The 22,392-nt window shown below is 35.6% G+C and overlaps 1 protein-coding gene and 1 long non-coding RNA gene across 4 annotated transcripts; one reads left to right on the forward strand and one right to left on the reverse strand.

Annotated features, from left to right (window-relative positions):
* The first annotated feature begins 8 nt into the window (after nt 1-8).
* LOC135681730 (uncharacterized) lies at nt 9-3,311 on the forward strand. The gene is made up of 2 exons (XR_016144477.1): nt 9-752; nt 1,553-3,311. It is a non-coding gene; the product is annotated as an uncharacterized LOC135681730 (long non-coding RNA).
* Nucleotides 3,115-20,547, reverse strand: LOC135681726 (WD repeat-containing protein 43). Of its 3 annotated transcripts, none has more exons than XM_065196322.2 (18): nt 20,277-20,547; nt 19,455-19,571; nt 18,988-19,109; nt 17,769-17,889; nt 17,153-17,277; nt 16,170-16,266; nt 15,610-15,671; nt 15,110-15,170; nt 14,636-14,740; nt 13,827-14,048; nt 12,495-12,568; nt 11,746-11,920; nt 10,864-10,895; nt 10,167-10,230; nt 9,401-9,514; nt 7,031-7,103; nt 5,335-5,432; nt 3,115-3,918 (listed from the first exon to the last, which is right to left on the reverse strand). In XM_065196322.2, the coding sequence occupies exons 1-18, from the start codon at nt 20,478-20,480 to the stop codon at nt 3,835-3,837; spliced, it is 1,950 nt and encodes a 649-aa protein (XP_065052394.2). In that variant the 5' UTR covers nt 20,481-20,547; the 3' UTR covers nt 3,115-3,834. The 3 variants fall into 3 exon arrangements, with proteins under 3 accessions (XP_065052394.2, XP_065052393.2, XP_065052392.2); XM_065196321.2 differs by having other exon boundaries at nt 11,746-11,917; nt 15,610-15,674; XM_065196320.2 differs by having other exon boundaries at nt 15,610-15,674.
* Between the last annotated feature and the right edge of the window lie 1,845 nt (nt 20,548-22,392).

Consider the following 22,392-nt stretch of genomic DNA (forward strand, 5'->3'; position numbering starts at 1 on the left):
TAATTAAACTTTAAGATATCAGTTTAGAAAGGGACAGTAACTACCATCAAGGGGTTTTTTCAACCACATACGTAATATAACAAACCCGACAGCATCCAGTAACATGAAACGTAACGGCCGCTTGTACTAAGGCGTTGTTTTTCGTGGAAAGTTCCACTGTGGTCCCCGTCACAGTTTGGTTGAAATTCGACACCAAAACTAATACCAATTGTAGAGTTTACAAGCAAAGAAATTGCCATGCAATTTTCTGATAGATATTCCTTAGCAATTGCAATTGACAGCAAACAGATGGCACACAAGCACCCTTAGTTGGAATCCCCTAGCTCGGCCATGTTTTAGTTTCTGAATAAGATGTGTACAATCAAGTTGTACAAAGGGAGAGGATAAGAAAATGCAATCCACTCTTTAGGACGCTCATTCACAAAAAATCCTTTGTAATAGGTATCATTTGTATTCATTGAAAGCTTATTCCAAGGACTTAAGCCTAAAGCTAACACCGACAGAATAATAAAAATATCGCATGGAAAACAGGATCTTTCATTGCGGATTTATCTTCAATGGTTGGGGATGATAAAAACGCGAGTAAATCGGGTTCTCATTCAATGTTACCAGGGTGTCAAACAATGAAACCAACATGGTCATCTTGGGGATTTAACTTGAGCATGCAAAGCTGGGATTTTTGAAAGAGGGTGAGGCTGCATACAAGGAGAGGCACAGAAATGAAGTGCAATGGGAGAACCAGCGAATTTCTTGTAAGCTTAATCTGTGTAGACATTTCAGTAGAATGGCTGGATTGGAAAAGGCATCCACTGGCTACCATGTCCCCATCTGTTCATAATTCCCTGGCAAAATCAAATCATATCGATATTGTTTTAGGCATGGATGTTGAGACTTCATGTAGCTCTGTTTATGTAGCCACAAGAGAACTTTGATTCAATAAATGCGACTGATTCTCACTTTTGGATGAAGATTTGAGGATATTTTCCATTAACATTCCATACACGTGCAAAAAGAGGCAGTCGCTTCCAACCGTCGACTATAAATATATCATAAGCCTCAGGTTCCTCCTAGATCATAACATCATATAACGCAGAGGCTTGCCTAGGTTAAACCCAGGCTCATCCCTCCTTCAGTGATGGTTTATTTCAAATTGCTCTCAACACGGGCAGCTTGCGTCTACACGATAAAAATTTTTACTAGGGTTTATTCAATGCGGGTTGAACCCAGATATACTAACAAAGTATAAACATTGCAACATAGATCTCCTCTTCTATTTCCTAGCCATGGTCTTGGCAGCCCTGCTTACTAGCGATGAACTTTCAATTCCGTTCGTTCGGTTTGCATTCAGTTAGTCAAGCCCTAGGTATAGAGAATACACATGATTTATCCACACTGTTGGGTATATACAACTGAAAATATGTTTTTGTTAAGTTATTAAATTGGCTTTTCATGACAAACGTACTATCTTTCAAACAAGAAACATAGAACGCTGTAGCTTGGAATTCGATTGCTCTTTTCTACAAAAATGTTGTTTTTTGTTTTGTTTTCATAGAACAGAAAAACAAAGAAACCATCCATCAAACAAACAAGTACAACAAACAGAAGAAACGAATCAACAGGCTTTTATGGACATCTTTGTGGCATAAGAAGAAGAACTGGGCCAATCTGTTCTCTTTTCCAGGGTGTGTGCAGTGAGGATGCAGGAAAGAATTGCCGTGGCATGGCTAAATGGCCATTACAACCATAGTGCAGGTTTGAATGCCATATCAAAACTTGTATCAGCGGAATAGACGACAATTTCTGTCTGAATCACTGACACAAACACAACTGAATCAAAATCTTTTCCAATAAGAATACCTCAGCATACGTAGAAAATTTTGATTCTGAAATTATCTTATAAAAAATTGCCCTGTTTCAGTTAACAAGAGATGGGGCGATCAAAGAAAAGTGGACGAAGAACATATTACATATTCTCTTTCCCTTTCCTATTCTAACAGCAGGCTGTTCTTTATCGTTTACCATCGTTCAATTTCACTTTCACAGTTAGGTGGCTTAAACATTACTGGTTCATGTTTATGAACATTTGTGAATTGTAGCCAATCAGAGTTGGCGTTAGATGGTTTAAAATTCATTGTTCATACTAGCCAATCGCTGAGGTGACGGACTACCTTAAACACGCACGCAAGCTCGTAAGAGCTCATAATGTCACTTTCTTGTATTTCGCATCCGTAGGTAATTTTAGGACACTGAGAAGCTATGCTTATCAAGCAATGTTCTGGTCCTCCCTCTCGATGTGACCACACCTCGTGATTCCTACATCTGGAAACTACAGAAAGTTGACGACTCTCCACAGTCCGAACCACAGGGGCTCGAACCACAGATCTTCGGATCTTTAGTCAGCGACCCTAACCACTGAGCCATCATCGCACCAGAAGTGATACTTGGTAGTTCACAACACAAACCAGCTCACCACCTTAACTATGCACTCGGTCGATCCACTACACTGACCATTATTCATTAATTCAAATAATATACTCCAAGAGTGAGACGTGCATTAATGGACCTTATATATACCGAATAAACAAGCCACCGTCAAATCATGGACAAATAACACAGTCCCAAAATTCGTCCCTGCAATCAAAGCCAAGAATAAGTAACGTCTAGAGATTTTGACACCTTCCTTTGACAGATCTTCCCAACAATTGACAATTTATTAAGGTCTAAAATGTCTTACACGCACTTGTACCGGAGAAACCTCCCTAGAGCAGACAGTTTCCTAAATCCCAAATTTGTCAATCACATCTACGTTACAAATCGTGCATGCATTGAATAAAAAAAACTCTCATTCTTTTTTGTCAGCCTGGACCTGAATAGTGAATAGTGTCACATGTTACCCATGTAATGAAGTATGGCAATTTCCGAACACCCGTAAAAACGAGACAATAAATAGACAAGAAAACCTTTGCCAAAGATAGCATCTTTACATTCTCAGCGCATGTATCTCCAATATTAGGTTTTTTGTATTTAAAACCAAAAACAGGCCAGATTACAATAGATTCAAGAAACTGACGATTTATTCTAAAAGAACTCATAACGACCATAATTCTTAATATGTAATACCAAAGGTGTTTGAAAAATACTTAGATACAATATGTTAGAAACAAATTTAAAATAATAGGCCTTTGACGATGTAGCAAACAACAAAAGCAGGGGGGATTTCGAGACTGGGGCAGTGTTTAGCATAGAACGTAAACAATATTCATCGCCAAAATTTGGTTAAAGTGATGAATATAAAAAGGCTGGCGATAATTTATAAAAGTTAATCAAGATCAGCATAGCATCACTTTTTGTTGCGAGTCACTCGTTAAGACCACGATGCGTCAAATACATCATTATTTCTTTTCCAGTAAATTTAGTGAAACCCAAAAAGGATTTCAAATCATTTTGCCCATGGCAGACTGTTACTTTTATTTTGGAAACGAGTACTTTTATTTTTAAAAAGCTTAGCACAAGATCTATGCTACTATAAAAACTACTATGGAAATCCCTGTTACGATTCTGTCCGCGGTTCTTCTAGATTTATCTCCCAACAACAAAATTCAGATAAGACAATTTTCATATTTTCTTAAACCGCTATCTTCCAATTTCTGTTTACAAATGAAGTCATCATGAAAACGAACCAAACAAATATCGCTGCACATGTGTTTAATGGCTTTCTCCGGCAGTATTAGTTTTATGTGAGCTCGGTAGGAAACCTGTCGGAATCTTTCTATTACAAATATAAAGCACTTGTTCAAAGCCTTGAGGTACTTAAAAAATTCACCTGAGGTATCATTATATATCTGAGTCATGATCTGACATGTCTTGTTCTTGTTCTGAATGTTCGTTTTCACTGTTTTTTAAGCTCGATGTGTTTACCTAAAAAGAAAGAGGGATGTTTCGCATTTTTTCTAATTACCATTAACAACTGCTGAAAAAATCTTAATGAATTAACTTTTTAAAAATAAGATTCCAGAAAAAATAAAAACACCGAAGCCTTCTTCTCTAAATACAATTTTGATTAGTTAGCCCCTAAAGGTAAGCCTCCTTTCTAACAAAATAGATATCAGAAGTATTTGGTAAAAAGAAAAGGATTGTCACTGAGGCTGGAGGGGCCATGTCACCGCCCCCTAGTTAATACGTTTAAATGGGCCAAGTTTTAGGGTTTAGTTTCATAGCTATTATATGAATCCGTTGGAAAATATTGCAGCTCTCAAAATCATTTAACTATATTTTTGGGAGGGGGCAGATAGAAGTGCTAGTGACAATATATTATGTATCAAACTCTGGTAAGAAAAAACGAACAGATTTATCCTAAGAATATCTTGAACATTCATTAGTATTCTAGCTGCTCAATATACTGGTATCATTTAAATTCTGACAACTTAAAAATGACCCTAATATAATGGAAAGATACACAGGATACCTAGCACCATTAAATTTGCACGAAGCAATAAAATAAGGCCAATGTTATTCAAAATGGCCTAATGCAGACAATCGATTTGTTTCTTTAGCATCTTTTGAAAAAGAAAAAATAGAAAGGAACTCGTCTTGGTTCTCTGTTGCATGTACAAATATTTCCATACAGCAATTCCAGTTTAATATTAACACAACAAATAATAAACCAGCAATACAACTTAAGATAAGAAGCTTTTCTAGGCATCTTTAAATTTAATGACTGATAGGGCAACAACCCCAGGAAAGCCAAGTCGCTGCCCTACCACTCAAATATAAAACTATTGTTTTGGCCTAGCATCTACTGCGTTTCTGGAACCATGCTCATGGAAAGGCCTATTCGGAGGTATGGCTGAACAAGCCAAATTTCCTCGAGAGATGTTCGGAATCTCGATAAAGACTGCAGCTGTTTCAAAATGCTTGTTATCTATTTAGCTCCCTGGTTTTTTCAATGAGATTTTATCAGCAAGATACGCATTACGATATATTCAGACAACCCATCAAATTAAAAAAATTTACATTATAATGACTATCCAAAAGACCATTTAGTACCTGGCAAACAAACGTCAATCACTAGCCTGGACACTTACTTTAAAAGCCATAGAATCACTTGTTGCTGTACATTTTGTGCCTTTACTTTTTGGGCATAACTAAATTGGATATATACTGATTTACTGTAAAACCATCTAAACAAACTTTAAGTAACATCTGTACATGAAAACTTTGATATACTGTAAGATATCTGCCTTTTATCAAATGGTATCTGATTCCGAAAACGTCTTCATGACTTTTGATGTGATAAAATATCTACTCTTAAATACAATTTTTTTGTTCTCTCACCTCTGACTCTGCATCATCTGAATCTTCGTCTTCTGATGCAGGGGATTCTGGTTTTTCGTCCATTTCTTCATCGCTGGATTCTTCTTCATCACTCTCATCTTAAATCGTAAAGGCTTTTTGTTAAAAAAACAATTTGAATTTTTTTACCAGTCACTAAATGTAGCTGAAAACTGATTCAGCAACGTTCGCTGTTTAACTTCACAAAACAACAAACAATAATAAAGGGATGACCATTCCTCGCAAATCATTAGCTAATTGCTATACTATAGCTATTCCTTATCATACAAGTTTTGTGACGTAACAGGAAAGCTATCGCGCACCATGCTGCAAGCATTTGAAAGTCAGTAGACAAGAATCTGGTAGGTAGCAAGGTACCATGTGAAAAACCGGGATACCCAAAAGATCAGTAAAGAACAGACACCGGGTTATACATTTATTTCTTCTACCTCATTTTTGTTTTGGTCCCGTATTCGATATCGAACTTTGGAAATGCACTGTTAGGGGCGCATCGTCCTGGGCCACGGCATTGTGTGGTAGGGTGGCCAGTTCCTTTCCACGCCGCTTTTACCTCCCTAGTATGTTTCAACTAGGTACTCATTTTCAGCTGAGTGAACTGAGGGCCGTCCACGAGCCGGGATCGAACCCGGACTGCTGGCATGGCAGTCGAGCGCCTACCTCTACCCAGATTAAATAAAGGGTTATTTTACATGTTTGGTAAGTTATTTCAACTCAAAATGTAGAAGTGACCTAATAGTGCAAATAGTTGCATCAGACCTCCCTTAAAAAGTCTTGTGCCTGTGAGCACGAAAAAGAGGGAGATTCTATATCGAAAACAAAAAGCTGCATAAAAGTGTTAGGTAATAAACTATTCGAGGTGTCGGGGTAGTTTCAGAAATAAAAAGAATTGCAAAGAATAAGGATTATTTTGAGCTGTCGATGATCTACAAAATATGCAATACAGTCAGACCCACATCAACGTCCACCTTCCAACAACGGACTACCCCAAACCTAATATAAATAATTTTGTCCCCGATCTATTTTTCTGCGGCAAAGCCGTGTTGTAGCATCTTTTAAACAATGTAAACAGGTTTAACAGACAGTGACCCTGGTCCGACAAAAGTCGAAAACATTGAGAATTCACTGCGTAGTATATTTTTCATACACTCAGTACTTGACGGCTGAACAGTTAAGAAATTTTCAGAAAGATTGGTTGAAAACAGAAAGAACAATTGTTATATGTCCGGTGGTTGATGATGCACGCATCAAATCACAAAAACAACTAATGGGTAAGCAACGAATCAGCTGATAATTTACGCTGATATCTCAGTATGTTTTTATTCAAATTGAGTTATAGTAGGCTTTATATATTCTTATGTTTTCTGTAACCTCAAAAGTGAAAAAACTTTTAAAAACTTTGTAAGTATTCAGGGGTTGCATTAAAGTTAAACGTTCGGCATTCGGTGACTTAAAAATAGTTTCGGTGACTAAGTCTGTTATAAAATGAAGGCAATGCTGTTGACTTGTCGTCAGAATTTCTCCTGTTCTGTACTAGTCCACTAATCCCCAGTCAGCAGTCCGTGTTTTATACCTGTCACAATCAATCACCTGGTCCTGGAAGTGTTCGCATACTTTAAGTAGCTTGAAATACATCACATAGTCGACAAATTTGCATTTATAAACGTCCGAATGGTCTCACCATTGTCTTGCAACACCAGCGCTGATTCGTTTACGTCAGCGACATTCAGAGTTGAGCTTTTGCGATTTGCCACCTGCAAACAAAACAATTAATCATTTGCTATTTTTATTTCCTTCAATTAAGAAATTGCTTGAAATAACTGGAGTATGAAAAGCATCAAACTGATATCAAAAAAATAAAAAACGTCACCAAAAAAGAAAATAGATTGTTTACATTGTTAATTTGTGAATAAATCATGACTCAATTAAAAACAATCGACAAATACGAAATCAAACGAATTCGTAGCTGTTTTGGGGAGAAATGCAGCGTCAGAAGAAATCAAAAAATTGATGGCGGGTTGTGTGGCTCAAGTGATACCACTCACGCGCCTCGTGATTGGCCAATAGTTGATTGACAGGCGACTCAAACCACTCAAGTATACGTCGTCCACTTTTAAGGTTCTAGTAAAAACATATCTTATTCTTATCGTTAAACTAGTATTTTAATATTTCAACGTAAAACAATTTAAAATGAAATATAAAATCAACGTCTAATTATTGCTCGAATTATCGCAATATCAAAAAACTTTCTTTGTTTCTGCCTTTGACAATAAAAGGATTTTGCCAAGAACGTCCCTGCTATTTCACTGGTAGTTAGTGAGCCCCTCCTGTCGGGAGGTTATCAAAGCGCTAATAAATCATCATTTTTGCAAACAAAATATCAAACAAAATAAACAAAATATAAATGCGCTCTTAAAAAACAAAGTCAAGCCCTATGAAGATTGAAAAATAACAAACTTAAAGTCGAAACCATACTCTTTACAATGCTATCTGAAGCCTCAACATCTCCATTTCCGAGCAGTTACTTCTTAATATATCAGAAAAACGAGAAGTTTTTTTCTAAATGAGCTAAAATACTCTACTTGATTTTATTTTTTTGGCTGTTTAGGTGTGTTTTCACGACGCTTTCGATCCTTGGCGTGTTTCCCTTTAATTTTTGGCATTCTCGCAAATACTCCATGTGCTCTTGGTTATCATCACACCTTCTACAAACAGTATTGTTTATAGCTTTTGTTAAGGATACTTGTGTTTAATTTTGCATATATGTGTTCAAAACTTGCCTAAGAAATGAAATAGCCAGAGTCTAGAGAGTTTGTATCGAGTAGTTAATAAGCACAAAAGAGCCTAACTCTTATTGGCAGTGACTGTGTTCATTTAGAGCCGACCAATCTTGCTTAAAGTCTCTTGCGCAATCGGCATGCTTAGCGGCAGTTGTCTTGAGAAATTGAATGTGTCTTGTATTCTCATAGAGTACGATATTAGGTCGGATCTTTGAACTATAGTCGCAAAGCATGCCGGTTGCGCAAGAGCCTTCAACTTTCTTCGACTTACAACACCATCTCACTCTCTTTGGGAATTGGAGAAAAACCGCGTTTAAATTTATTGCTTCCGCCTGCCATATGACAATAAAAGCAATCCAAACTATATCTAAAAAAGTGATGAATTCTTCCATACTTTCTCAGTGCTAATATTAATTGGAATGGAAAAAGCTCGATCCTGAGATTAGACAATCGACCTCGGTAAATGTTTTCAAGAAAAAATTGTTTTCCATTATCCGTCCACCTCCTAAACCAGTCTACAATGTTCATGACCCAAATGGCCTATCCATCTTAACGCAGTTATGTGTTGGACTCATTAAGCTTAATTTCCATAAATTTAAGCACAATTTTAATTACACTTTGAGCCCTTTGTGCCCGATAAATGACGGTGTTGAAGACACGGAGCACTATTTTCTGTTCTGCCATAATTATAACGTGGATACATGTGATCACTTCGGCAGTGTGAATGCGATATTGTTGCCTTATGGTCTGATAAATCTTTCAAATGAAGATCTGCTAAAAATCATCCTCTATGGCCACAAAGAATTACCACTCGAATCAAATTCGAAAATTCTCGCTGCAACGTTAAAATATATCCAGGCCTCTACACGTTTTGAATAAATTGATGATACAAACAACATATTTCCTCTCTCCTCTCCTCTTTCTAGAAATAGTTTCTATTTATTCTTTTAGTTCATTTTGTATCTTTAAATTGTAGTTAATTTAGTTTTATATGTCGAATGTAATTACCACAGGGTTGCTATGTATTGCCATGCTCCCTGTGGTATCGTCTGGAAAAATTTGTGTATGTTTTGTAAAAATTTGATGTGAATATAAAAGAAAAAAATATCAGTTCATCGGAATCAAAAGTTGCACTTCGAAGCAGTAGACAATATTTGCTACCCAAGTTGGCGGGGACATCAACTAACATCGTGTTCACCAAGAAAAACACGGGGCTGGATGAAAACGACCTCAGGATAAATCAAAGGAAAACAAAGCGCAAGTGAACTCACGTGAGTCAAAAGTAGATCCAGTCTTCCGTGAAGCTTGCTCAGCTTTGGGTAAACCTTGGTTCGCGCTTCAAACGACTGATATAATGTTGTCAGCCTATTCAGCAAATTTGGCATCTAGAAGGTAGCAAAAAAGAATATAAACCGACTCTTGGAACATAATTTTACTGAATTACTTCGATATCTTCAATCTGGTAAACATCTACTTTTTGCTATTGCAAATTTCTCTTGGGTTAAGAGAGTTTAGAAGTTTATCTCGACAAAGCTTTTCACACTTGCTATAAATACAGTTGTATTTATATAAAACCTAACAAGCTTAAAGCTATCACAGAGGAGATATGAACTGGGGAAATCACACATGCTGACAATGTAGGGGCAAGACGAAAAATGACAGACGTTAAAATTACAGGGAACTGAGGGGAAATGGCAAACGCTAAAGTTACAGGGAACTGAGGGGAAATGGCAAACGCTAAAGTTACAGGGAAATAGCACATGAGGGGAAATAACACAGGCTGACAATGTAGGGGCTAGACGAAAAACGACAGACGTTAAAATTACAGGGAACTGAGGGGAAATGGCAAACGCTAAAGTTACAGGGAAATAGCACATGAGGGGAAATAACACAGGCTAACATTACAGGCCAAATCGTAAAGGCCAGAAAAGTGCTCTACACAGCCTCATCTAGCACGCTCTCTAACCCCTTTAGAACCAATTTGAAAGCATTCCAAACAGTTATAAGGCGTTTGTGCGAACAACATTATAACCTTACCGAAATCAAGTAAGTTATGTGAACTGCCATCAGGACTCTTATCCAAATAAGTAATTCATAACCCCTGCAAAAAATAACTTACTTTAAACATTGGCAACATCGGTAAAAAATTCTCAATGTAAAAAAGGACATGTACGCACAAGGTCCTCATAACATGCCATTTGGTCGAACAAAAAGATGAAATTTATTGAGATATGGTTGTAACCATCACCCTTAAAATCTCATTTTCTACTCTTGGCCGACCAATCTCGTCTAATAGGGTGGTACTAATTAACTTGGGTGTGGATTCCGGGAAAACATGTTGGTCGACCAGTCCACTTTTCTTTGTCTGGACACACCATTCATTGAAACATTTATTTGGTGAAATTTTGACCTAGAGAAAAAATTTCAAACAAAAGCCGACGAAATTGTTGGCTAAAAGTTATAATAAGTTTTTCTGATGATTAGCGGTGAAGGGATGTTGACGCAAACATGTCATTTTTAAGTATGCGCCAAAACAGTGGGCCTCAAAATAGTTGAATATATTGAATTATATAGCAATAACATATACACAAAGATCGCTGAGGTTAAGACTACAGAGTCGACTTTCAAACCAAAATTTTTTTGCATAAAACCAAAAAACAGAAAATGAATTGAATAAATATGATTTTATGGTAAATTCTAAACAAAATAGTCTATTCTTTGAATAATGTCTTACCGGGATGGGTTCCGTTGAATTCTGTTTAAGATCTGATTGAAAAAGGAAATACATTAACTATTTGAAAATGATTTCTGTGGACTTATATTGAATACTTTGGTTGGACAATAACAGTCCTTTGTATGGGAAGAGTTTAAGTAGCCTCTTTTAAGCGGTGTGCTTAAAACTTTGATCATTTGCTGAAATTGTGTCAAAGCCACATCATCTTGGCAACTAGCTGAATATAATTGGTTAGCAAAGAATTGAATAACTCCGAGTACAGAATCATCATCACTATCAAATCAATACACAAACAGGCCGAGTTCTCAATATTGGTAAGTCTTTATATCAATTAATTCTTGTTCGTTGTTTATATTAAACTTTGATAGGTTTTTCAGCAGAGGAAAAGCTTTTAGCAGAGGAGCACGAGAAATGGACACACATGGACAGCTAGAAATATTTGTTTGACCGATGCATACTATTTTGTGTAACTGCGTGAAAAATCTTCATTGTGTCGTACATTGTCGCCGGGAGTTTAACACAACTGCTTTACAGGCGGTATCTTCACGAAAATCACACATAATTCCGAACCGACATGCCCTTTGATATATTTCGATCTATTGGTAGGCCCCAGTCTTCTACGATAGGTCGTATTTGACATAATTCTTTCTTTGTCCTTGAGTCACTTAAATTCATATTTCGTCACTGTTTTGTTTACAGCTAGAAAAATGTATGCAAAAGAAACCAAACGACTCCATTGTGGAAGTAATCGCTAAAACTACTCATTTTACTAACCAAAGCTGTTAAAACAGCCAACGTGTGTTTTCAAAGACAGAAAGCATATAATTTAAGCGGCAAATGCCGACAGAACATCAGCAAAAAGCAATTTAGTTGAAGATTTACCTTGTTCATTAATGGAATAACAGACGTAGCTGTAAGCTTTTTGACAGTGCGAGTGATTGTTGTTTCTTTGTTCGTCTTGTAAAGCACGTTGTCTATCAGCTTATCGTCGTCGCTATGAAGAGCTTGTTCCAGCATCTGGGTCATGGAGGACGCATTTGGGCGTTCAACACTACTACTAAAATAAACAAGATAAATTATTAAACCAAAATTCAAATAAAAGCATTGCGTTATCAGTATTACACTTATCGTTTAAAAATTCGGCTGGCAAGAAGAAATCGCCTTTATGCATAGCATCTCTGTATAAATTGGTCGGATGATAACAAAGTCACGCTTCCTTTTACAGGGCTAATTCTATAACCACAAAGAACAGAGTATTTCATCTTAACACTTTGCTGATAAAGTTACAACATCAACACCTAGCTTTCTTATAAAGTCATTATATATACCTAAGGGCAAAGGTAGATTTTGGCTAGTTTTGGCCTTTCTAACTCAATATCTCAAAACCCAGCCTTCGTACAAAGATTATTACATTGACCAAATAGACTCATTATTAAGCATCACCTTGAAATTAACAAATCTATTATTGCAGCTAACACTAACAACAGAGAGGCTATTATAGTGGCTATACTGCCTGCACGTGGAAAAAACATTTCTTCCTCAGCTTTACGAATAATCTGGATTTGCACATGATGATAAATTTGTGTAGGTCCTCTAAGCTAAAAAATACAATTTGATTTAAAATAAATAACCTATAGTTTGTCAGCAGCTGTGTCGAAGATATTTCTGGCTGGGCCTCTGGATTCAACCTTTCGCCAAGTGTAGGCTGAGGAAAAAAAGGACAAAAGGATTCTCAAAGTTCAACATTCGAAATCATGGTTTGGTCAACAAATTATTTTGAGTTGAAAATCATTAAAATGGCGGTTTAATTGCTTTAGATATCTACCCTTATAATTAACAGGCACTGGGAGATACAATGCAATATGCATGAGCCTGGTGAAACTAATGCCATTTATAGGTACCAGCAATTAATGACTGACCTGGTGACAAAGACTCATATATTGACATTTGGTGGCGGTCTTATGTGCTTAATTAAATCTTATTCTTTTACGATTTCCAGGGGATTTTTCCTTCATAATTAGCTGGCTAACTAGCTACGAATGCTGCAAAAGATGACAGACACTAAAAACGTTTTGAATTGCGACACCCGCGCCTCCTGTTAAGCTGCCAGATGAAAAAATGAATTAATATATTTGAAATGAGATTAGAAATAGACCTTTGATTTCTATTACCAACCGTACTTTATCTAATTAAACTATCAAAGTATACTTGTAGAATATATCAAACCTTACTATTGAAGATTATAATTTTGACTAAAGCACAAACAATTAAAAAGGTGCAAGCCATTCTATTTGGTTTTAGCCTTTAACAAGCTTTCTTGAACTAAAAAGATGTCCCAAAACAAAGTGATTTGGAAAACCTATTTCCTTGCATTTTTATGCATATACATACACAAAAAACACTGTGCATGTTGGCAGGTGCAATTTTAAATAATAATAATGAAAACATTTTTTATTTTATATTCTTCTACTTACAACAGTAACCTCACTTTACAGGTAGTTACTATCGGCTAGCCTGGTGACAAGTTTACTAATTTTACAAAAGTTATAACATTTAAATAAATCATATGAGTGCAAAGAATCTTTAGAAGGAGAGCAGTTAATAATAATAATAATAATAATATCATATTTATACAGGTTAACTTTGGTCAGCAACAACGTGATGTTATCAATAAAGGACCTGTCTAAAATATAGGAAAATGAGCAAAAAGTGATAAAAAATGACGGATCCTTTATTATATATATTTTGCTCAGACAACTTTGCATAAGTTGTGCAAAACAACACTCAGTACAAAATAAGCAACGAGCCAAAAAAATGGGTAAGTCTTCTTATTCTAAAAGATATGTATATACATCCAACAGACAAAGAAATTTTTTGTGACCTCGAGAGGGGGGAGCTCGCTAAACCCACTGATGTGTTACGCTACCTTTGTGCTACATATTCATAAACAAATAGGGTAATACCTCTTCAGGCAAATGATCGGCTGTCCTGTTTCCCTGTGATGTTGCTAGGTCTCTTTGCTCCACATGCTGTATTGCGATTGGTGCATTCGAATCGATGGCAACAGATCTGTTGACGTCAGCGGTGCCACTCGATTTTCTTGTGGATTGGTCTGATTTTTTGTGCAGAAGTCCCTCAGTTGTCTCTCGTTTCAAGCTAGATCCGTTGGGTACGCTAGATAATTTCTGAGGAAGAAACAAAATCGATTACCAAGTTCTTTTAGGAATCTTATGCTAATTGTAACCCTTTTTGATAAGTGATAAATTTTCATATGTTTTGCATATATGAAACGTTAGTGTGTGTTATCAGCGTAGAAAAGAAATGATGTCTCTATAAACTACTTCGAGCAATTTATACATGCATTGCGATATGCGTTGTCAATATCCAATAACTCAACAGTTTTCTCCTAATTCGAACAAAATTATAGGCCTTCATCATATAGGCCTGTTTAGGCCATCAGTTTTCGATACTTCCAATATTTGGCAACTGGAAACGTTTCTTCGAAAGTTCGAATGGTCGGATTGCTACAATATCGCATACAGTGTTTTAGGTCTTCAAATCCTATAAAACGTCAAGTTAGTACTGACGTTTCTAAAATAGAGTAAGTTACAGTGCAGTTTTCTCTCGGGCAAATTATGGAAATATTTGAAAAACATTAATGGCTCACATTACAACGGGCTTCTTTTCTTTCTACCGATCTAATGACTTACATAGCCAAATAAACATATTGATGTTATCTTACATGGAGGTTTTCCACATCTAAAGCACTTACTATTTTCTCAAACGTCGGGTTGATCGGCGATCCATACACAAGAAGGACAGCATCACTATCCAAAAGCTTCATGGCAAATATTCTTAATCCAGGTGCAGAAGTTTCCTTTGGAATAAAACAGAATCGAATCATTTTGCTGCAATTTACCAACCCAAAAATACTCTTGTTTCGATACTGTTTCATGTCGCATTTACGACATTACAACGTTTGACCTTGGCAGGGGTTGAAGGGGAGGGGATCGAATCGCAGCAATACTGATAGACGACATAGCAAGGAAAACAAGAGAACTCCAGATAATTGTGATAGTTAGCTAGTTACCAAGAATGTGTATCGCCTATTACTGTGACCGGAGACTGTTGATTCTTTAACCAGGGGCATTGACGATCAATGGTAGCTACAATGGCATTTGGCAGAGACTTTTACCTTTTGCTTTCTAATTCAGCAAAACAGAATAAACATATGACCTCAACGTACCTCATTAATGGAATTTACCAGTTTGAAGTGGAAAGCCGATTTGACAGGCTTGGTCAGCCTCCTGTGAAAAAAATTATAGGCAAAATATTTTATTTCCTAAGTCATCTGACATGAATATCTTTTGGCAGTAGTTTGTGATATTTTTTTGTTTCATGACACTAAAGTCAAACAAATTAACCTTTTTTGTAATTGCACAATACTTCCAGGAGGGTATCTTCAAATGAAAAAATATTTACAAAACTGGACGACAGTGACAATTTTGGTATGTTCTAGATAGCTCAAAATAACTTGAAGTAAACAAAAAGAAGTTGGAGACAGATCAAGGGAGAATGGATCTAAACGATATTTTCTGTAGTCACATAAACTTCAGAAGATATGCCAGACAACAATAAAAATAAAAAGTATTTGTCTAGTATCAAAACAAATTGCCAGTTTAGAAATAGTAATAAAGAACTTAAGGGCTAGCAGTGTTATATACACAACAGCAATGCAATACATACCCATTCAAAACCTGAGTAAATAAACAGACTTTGCCATCACGGCAGGCAGATCCAAGGTGTAGCTGCTAATAAAATTATCTATAATTATTCACATGAACTATACCTGGGTGCATCAAAATTACCCATTTCAAGCTGGAAGAATGAAAAAAGTAATCTGTTACCCTTCCCCAAGAAATATGATTTCCATAACATTAGAATGCCTCACAGAAAAACCAGACTGGGAATAATAATAGCTTCAAGATAATTCACTTCAATTGTTATGGTTGTTGTTCAATAAACAAGGTTGCAATTAATATGAATCAAAGATGCAACATCTACTAGCAAAACACATTCCTAATAAACTACTACATTTGTGGAGTTTCAGCATACATAACTGTTATTATTTGCATATCTAGACTTAAGAAACATTGCTAAACCATTATAGCAAATATACAATTGGTTGAAAAATATTTTTGACTGTGGAGAAAGTGCCTTGCTTTAGGCTTGGTGCTATATTATATTTCATCTTTACCATCACACCCCTTCTCAACCCTCAAGAGCAATAATAGCAACAAACTAACCTGCAAGCCACTGATTGAGCCATCAATGCAACCAGGGTAGCCTTCAGTCATAAAACAACAAACAGCGTTTGTATCTTGGGATGATGAATCATGATGCCTATTGAGAATAAGGGTACAACATCATTCAAGGAACAAAATTTTCTAAAGCCTGAAGCTTCCCACGTGAAAACAACAGCTAACAAAAAGACAGCATTGATCATCTTTAAAACATGATGATTGCTTAGAAATTTTTACCTGATCACTTAATTACAATGTAGAACATACATATTCAGAATCTAGGGATTTTGTAATCTGCTCGCAACACATATTTTTTATAACTGACCACTGAAATTGAGAGCAGCAATGCCAGGTAAATGAAAAATGGTCAATACATTAAGAGAATTGGTTTGTTTATTTGCTCAGTACTTTGATAAGTAATTTTCTATTTAGTAATATTTTGTTATTAATAGTTGAGGAATTAGCATGCCGTGCAATACATAAATAGTTATTTGCTACTTCTAATTACACAATTTACATTGCACCTTTTCTGTCGAGAAAAAGGATAATACATACAGTTGAAGCAAGTTTTTAGTTCTGAGCTACATGTTCAGCAGTAAATTTATGTCACGGATATGGACTTTTAAACAGAGGGGAGATAGGATTCCATCCTAAAAAATTACATTGATCACAAAAAGAAGAAGCACGTTGCACTCAACATTCTTCCTGGTGAAAAACTCCAACTCTAATAACTTATAACATAAATTTATGTTCCTTTTAACTGGTCTGCTACCCGTTTCTTGCAACAATATCCAAAATACCTATATTAATAAACTTGGTAAAGAATTAACTGTGCATGGTTTTAATCCTTCCACCATTCATCCTAAAATTATCTAGATTCTATATCATAACAAAGAAAATACGGTTCTGACATTTAAATTCTAGGGCCCTTGCCATGGATAACCACTGCACAAACATTATGAGAATGTAATTGCAAGTTGAGTTACCAGGCATTTATCATGTCATCATCCTCAGCAGTAGATATGAAATAGCATTCTTCTTTGAAACTTTTACCATTGCTCATTGGCACAAAGAAAAGATTGGTGACTGGACTTGCATGCCCTGTAAATTTCTGCGAGAAAATCAAATACTCTATAAGTAGAAATAAGTTACAAAAGGGCCCCAAAAATACTTTCTTCTTGGTGTCACTTTAAGGACAAACAATACCAAGTATAAGACACGCTTCTAACTTGAAAATGCAAAAATGAGTCTTGACTGCTGCACAAAATGATGAGCTGTAAACACACAATATCAAGGGCTCAAACATTAAGTGTAATAAGATCATGATTATAATGTTTTTGGGCAGTGTAAATTTTGGAAGGTTGAAACACATATATGTAATACACAAAAGATTTATTGACACTGTGTGTTTACTGTGTGTTATATTATATATAGACATTTATTGCTTAACTGTAATATGAGATTGTCCTCTGTGCACAAACTACATATCCGTCTTTTTGTATCTACTATTGGTAGGAAACCATAGTCAGCATGTATTAGCAAAATATAGTGGAAATTATAGCAACCTTTTAACAATTATTTTGACTAGGTATTTTGACCAACCTGTAGAAGTTCCTTTGTTTCAATATTCCAGAGTTTTATTGATCTTCCAGCAGAGAGAATGCAATTACCATCTGGGCTAACAAGTACTTTATACACACAATGCTTGTCAGCTTTCCATTTGCTAGAATGACATTTTTATGTTACATAGAGTTCAATAAAATCATAAATGGCATGATCTGTTCACCGATTTCATGAAATAAATCTTTATTCTAAATGAGTTTATTTCTTGATTTGTAAGTGAGATGGATTGCCTGACTGGGACTACAACCACAATCCCCAATAAACAAGAAAGAATAAAGTGAATGTGACAGTGTTAATGATGCAAGAGAAACATAGCAAATGCAGAAGTTTTATGACTGTGGCAGATAAAAAGGCTGACTGTTAGCTGCAAAATACCAGATACAATTTAAATTAATCCAGTAGATGATGGAGTGAGTTAAATACTGGAGCTTTTAAGCTTTTGTCAGCTGACCAAGAGATTTTAGAGGTGACTCAATGCACAAACTAAATACCCATTACTTTCAGTTAACAACTTTTATTGTAATTTTCTTCAGTGTTAAATCGACAATCTCAAATATTGTGATGCCATGACACAAATGGGACAAAAACTGCTATAAATACAGTAGTGACCTATATCATTATGATTTGTAAAATCCACTGTAGCTCAACAAGGTACATTGTTAATCAACGAAATTCAGATCTTCATCTTAAAACAATTTTTCTCTATTCCAAAGAAGTTCTACAGCCAAAAATAAAAGAGCAGCTTCTATGCACCATCAATTTTTTGCTGGTTTGCTCCAACTGAGGTATTGTAATTAGGTGTAGAACAAAAGAATTCCATCATGGTGGCGCAAACTCTGAGATGGTCTATAAGATGGGCTGACGAAAATAAACTAAGATTAGAAAATAAGATTAGCCCAACGAAAATAAAAAAATAATTTTAAAAATGCAAATGAAAGGGCTAAATGACTGTGGTTCACTGTATGATTTACCAAAATTGTACATTAAACTTGCTCCAGCCATCAATTTTACCAATTTTTGGATAGAAAGGGCTATTTCAGCATGCAATTACAAAAGGGGGTTGTTGTAAGCAAGGTTCATTGTATGTTTTAACACAATATTTGCATCCAAGCACCAACAATTGAATCTTGTCTGTCCACAAACAACATAACATAAGTTACATACTTCAATTTCATATTAAATAGAGACATATATCTACCTTTTTACAGTCATCAAAGGGTATGACCACTCAATGACAAACTTATCATTTGATCCACTGTATATAGTTTCTTTTTTATCACAATAACAAATATCATTGATTTTCCCTTGGTGTTCATTTACCTGCAAAATAAATTGGCACCAAATTTTTAGTCTTGAAATTTTAATTAATATGTAGCTATTTAGCTTACAAAAAACTAAAATAAGCAAAATTTGGTTCAATAAATTCACAGCCATAAAATATCAAGTTTACTTGATACACAATATGACTTGGGTAATTTGTATTTTTTATTTGATTCAGTAAGCATTACCACAAAAAGACTGGTTGGTAGAATGGTAGCTAGGAAAGCAAGAAACTGATGTGATTGAATAGTAAAAATTATGTTACAAAATATGGGTCTGGGCACCAACAAAGTAGATTTTTATTAGTAATGAGACATTTCCAAGAATTCCATAGGGTTCACTTACCGGTTTATTAACTACATCCAAAGTGTCACAATTGAGCAGAACCATTGATCCTTGCAAAGTTCCAAATACTATATGGCTTTTGAGCCCATCATTTGAATTTGGATTACTTTTCTTTGACTACAACAATAGATAAAATTTCAAGAAAAAATGTGTTATAAAAATGTTCTTAATAACTCAGTTTATTCCAATTTATCATACATCCTTGTTCTATTCAGATCTATTCTTACACCATTACCACCTGATATGGTTCTAAAGCATATTATCCAGTTGATATGGTTCTTAACCCCTAAATAACATCGGAAACGGATTCTTTTTATTTTTTTAAAGCACATTTTATACAAGAATCAGTGAAACACAATACCTAAGCAGAGCAAGAACATATAACAAATACAAGCAGTAAACATGAGAACTTACCCTTATTCAGAAAGATAATAACCCTATGCAGATATGTTTTATACTTTCCTTGTAGAACATCAAGAAATAAAAGACTATCGAACAAATATATTGCAGGATAAAACACATCTAACATTCCTTTTTTTTAAAAAATTGACCGATAAATTTGAAGTTTATAAATTCAAAATGTTTAACTGCAAGAAAAAGATTTTAAACTTTAACAAGAGAAGTATCGTCTGATTATTAAAAGATTTATATTTTCTCATATAAAAACTGGAATGATTCAACTTCAGATGGTCTTTACTTTTTAATAGTCAAAGCAGTTTTTACATTTGAACACAAATCGATCTTTATTTTAAAGCTTTAGTGATAGAGTCTGCAATAATTTTCAGATTTCAAGAACAAATCGTTAAAGCGACATCGAATTACCTTTTTAGCTTTGGGCCTGTCATCAGAGTCATCCTGTACCCAACACAAGCACGAACAAGTCGCGCCTAAACCAGCTGGGGGGATCCATTCATGGCAGAGGTTTCCATTTGTAGTTTCCCAAACTTTCAGCCTTCCATCTGGTGACAATGAAGCGAGGTTTGATGCTCTCTTGTCGAAAGCTAATCGGTACTTGGACGGCTTCATCTTCTCACATGTTTTTTACTACCATTTTTCTTTAGTTCCAGGCCACATGCGCGAGGGCGCTCTCCAAGCTCGTTCGTCACGACGGGTACTAGAACGAGGCTACATTGACAGGTTTCGCTGATTCAACAGCATTTTGAAAGACAGGATATAACTAGGAATTAGAGTAAAATTGCACTAGGATAAAAAGCAGATTTATCAACACTGTATTAATGAAAACAATGAAAACAGGGCTGAATAATTTTGGGTTTGTCGACACATCAAAAACCAAAGAAAATTATATACAAGCATTTAGATTATGATCAAGTCTGAGCTTTAATGAGTTCTGCAGATTTCTTGGGGTCTGAGAAATATTAGGACTTTGGAGGCTCCGTTTCCTTCAATTCTTTTGTTTTTTGGTCCCTAGATTTAAAACAAAACTTCTCGGCCAACTTTTCGTTGGACTCCAAAAGAAGTTCATAGAACTTTAACTAGATACAAAAACCTAGCTATAACAATGTTTTTGGCCTAGGGCCCCTCAGTGCCTCAATCCGACCCTAATCTTGTCATACGGTACCTACCTTTTTTTTCAAGTAGCTACATACAACTTCTAAATATATTTCAGAGTATCTTGCCTATCTTGGAATAGGCAAATGACATGCATGTCAAATAACAGAAAGTTTATCATTGTAAAACATCGCTGTACAAATAGAAGTTACAAGACAAGTTACAGAACAAGTTACTAAGATACTATGAACTACAATCTACTTTGTATACACTTATAAGCGATTTCCCGGGGAGCAACAGCTGTGACTACCCTGGAGCCATAGCATAGAGAGTAAAACGATAAAAATTCTCTTTTAACTTTTAAAGAAAGAAGGGGAGGTGTGAGCTGGTCTACGAGGAGATAGGAGTAACCATTAATCGAAGCATTTAGCTTCAAAAAGATACTTCATTGTGAAATCAGCTTGTTAGCTTCCAAAGGCAAATCTTTATTTCCATATAAAAGGATTGGCAATATATTGTCATCTAGAGTCTTCAGTTTTTCATAGGCTGTGAGTGCATTATTGACACCAGCGAGGAGATTTCTTCTTTGTTCCTTGAAGGAGTTGCATAGCAGCAAAAAGTGTACAGTGCCGTACAAGTAAGCGAAGGTTGTATGTAAAAGAAAGCTGTAATGAGGCATTATTATTCATTAAAAGGGAAGATGAGTTGCCTAGATTAATAATAGCCTTAGATTATAATTCACTAGTTCCATATGGTTTGATTGCATTGCATTTTATATTATTACGAGTCAAAAACAAAGAACCAATCAAACGCGATAAACTTCTGCTTACATTATCCGACGTTTATGCTCTGAATAGTGTCGGACGAAAAGTACCTAAGCAAGACATGTTTCCACTTTTCCATGCATAATTTAATGTTATGTTGTGTTCATTAGCATTCTTGCACTATATGCTCTTGCTGATAATGTTGCAGCTAATTTATCATTACAGAATCAATCATTGCATATTTTGGATTTATCGTTGAACAGATTAGTTATCAGGGAGCCTTGAAAAGAATTGTCATTGTAATTCAAAAACAATTGAAAGCAAACCAAACGTAAACCAAAACAAAACGGACAGTCAACGTACTTTGCGTTGTTGAAAACCTCCTATCCGCTGCATTGATGACGTCATGGGAAATTGAAAATAGCTGCAACTCATAACCTGCAAGTCTGATGTGCAAAGTTCTCGATAGTTTTTAGGGCAAAATAATTGCAGATGTTTTTCGAAGAGAGTGCTATGAATGTCATTGACAAACTGAAATCACCGATAACGTAAAATTTCTGACGTTTTCCAAAAATCTACCCAAGGCTAAAATTTTCAGTAGGGCTTGAAGTACGAGAGTAGCGTACAAAAACTAAAGCTCAGCAGATTTTTTAGGTAGAACTAAG

The sequence above is a fragment of the Rhopilema esculentum genome, chromosome 12 (assembly GCF_057945365.1).
Source record: "Rhopilema esculentum isolate cy_ngs chromosome 12, ASM5794536v1, whole genome shotgun sequence".
In the NCBI taxonomy this organism is placed as follows: domain Eukaryota; kingdom Metazoa; phylum Cnidaria; class Scyphozoa; order Rhizostomeae; family Rhizostomatidae; genus Rhopilema; species Rhopilema esculentum.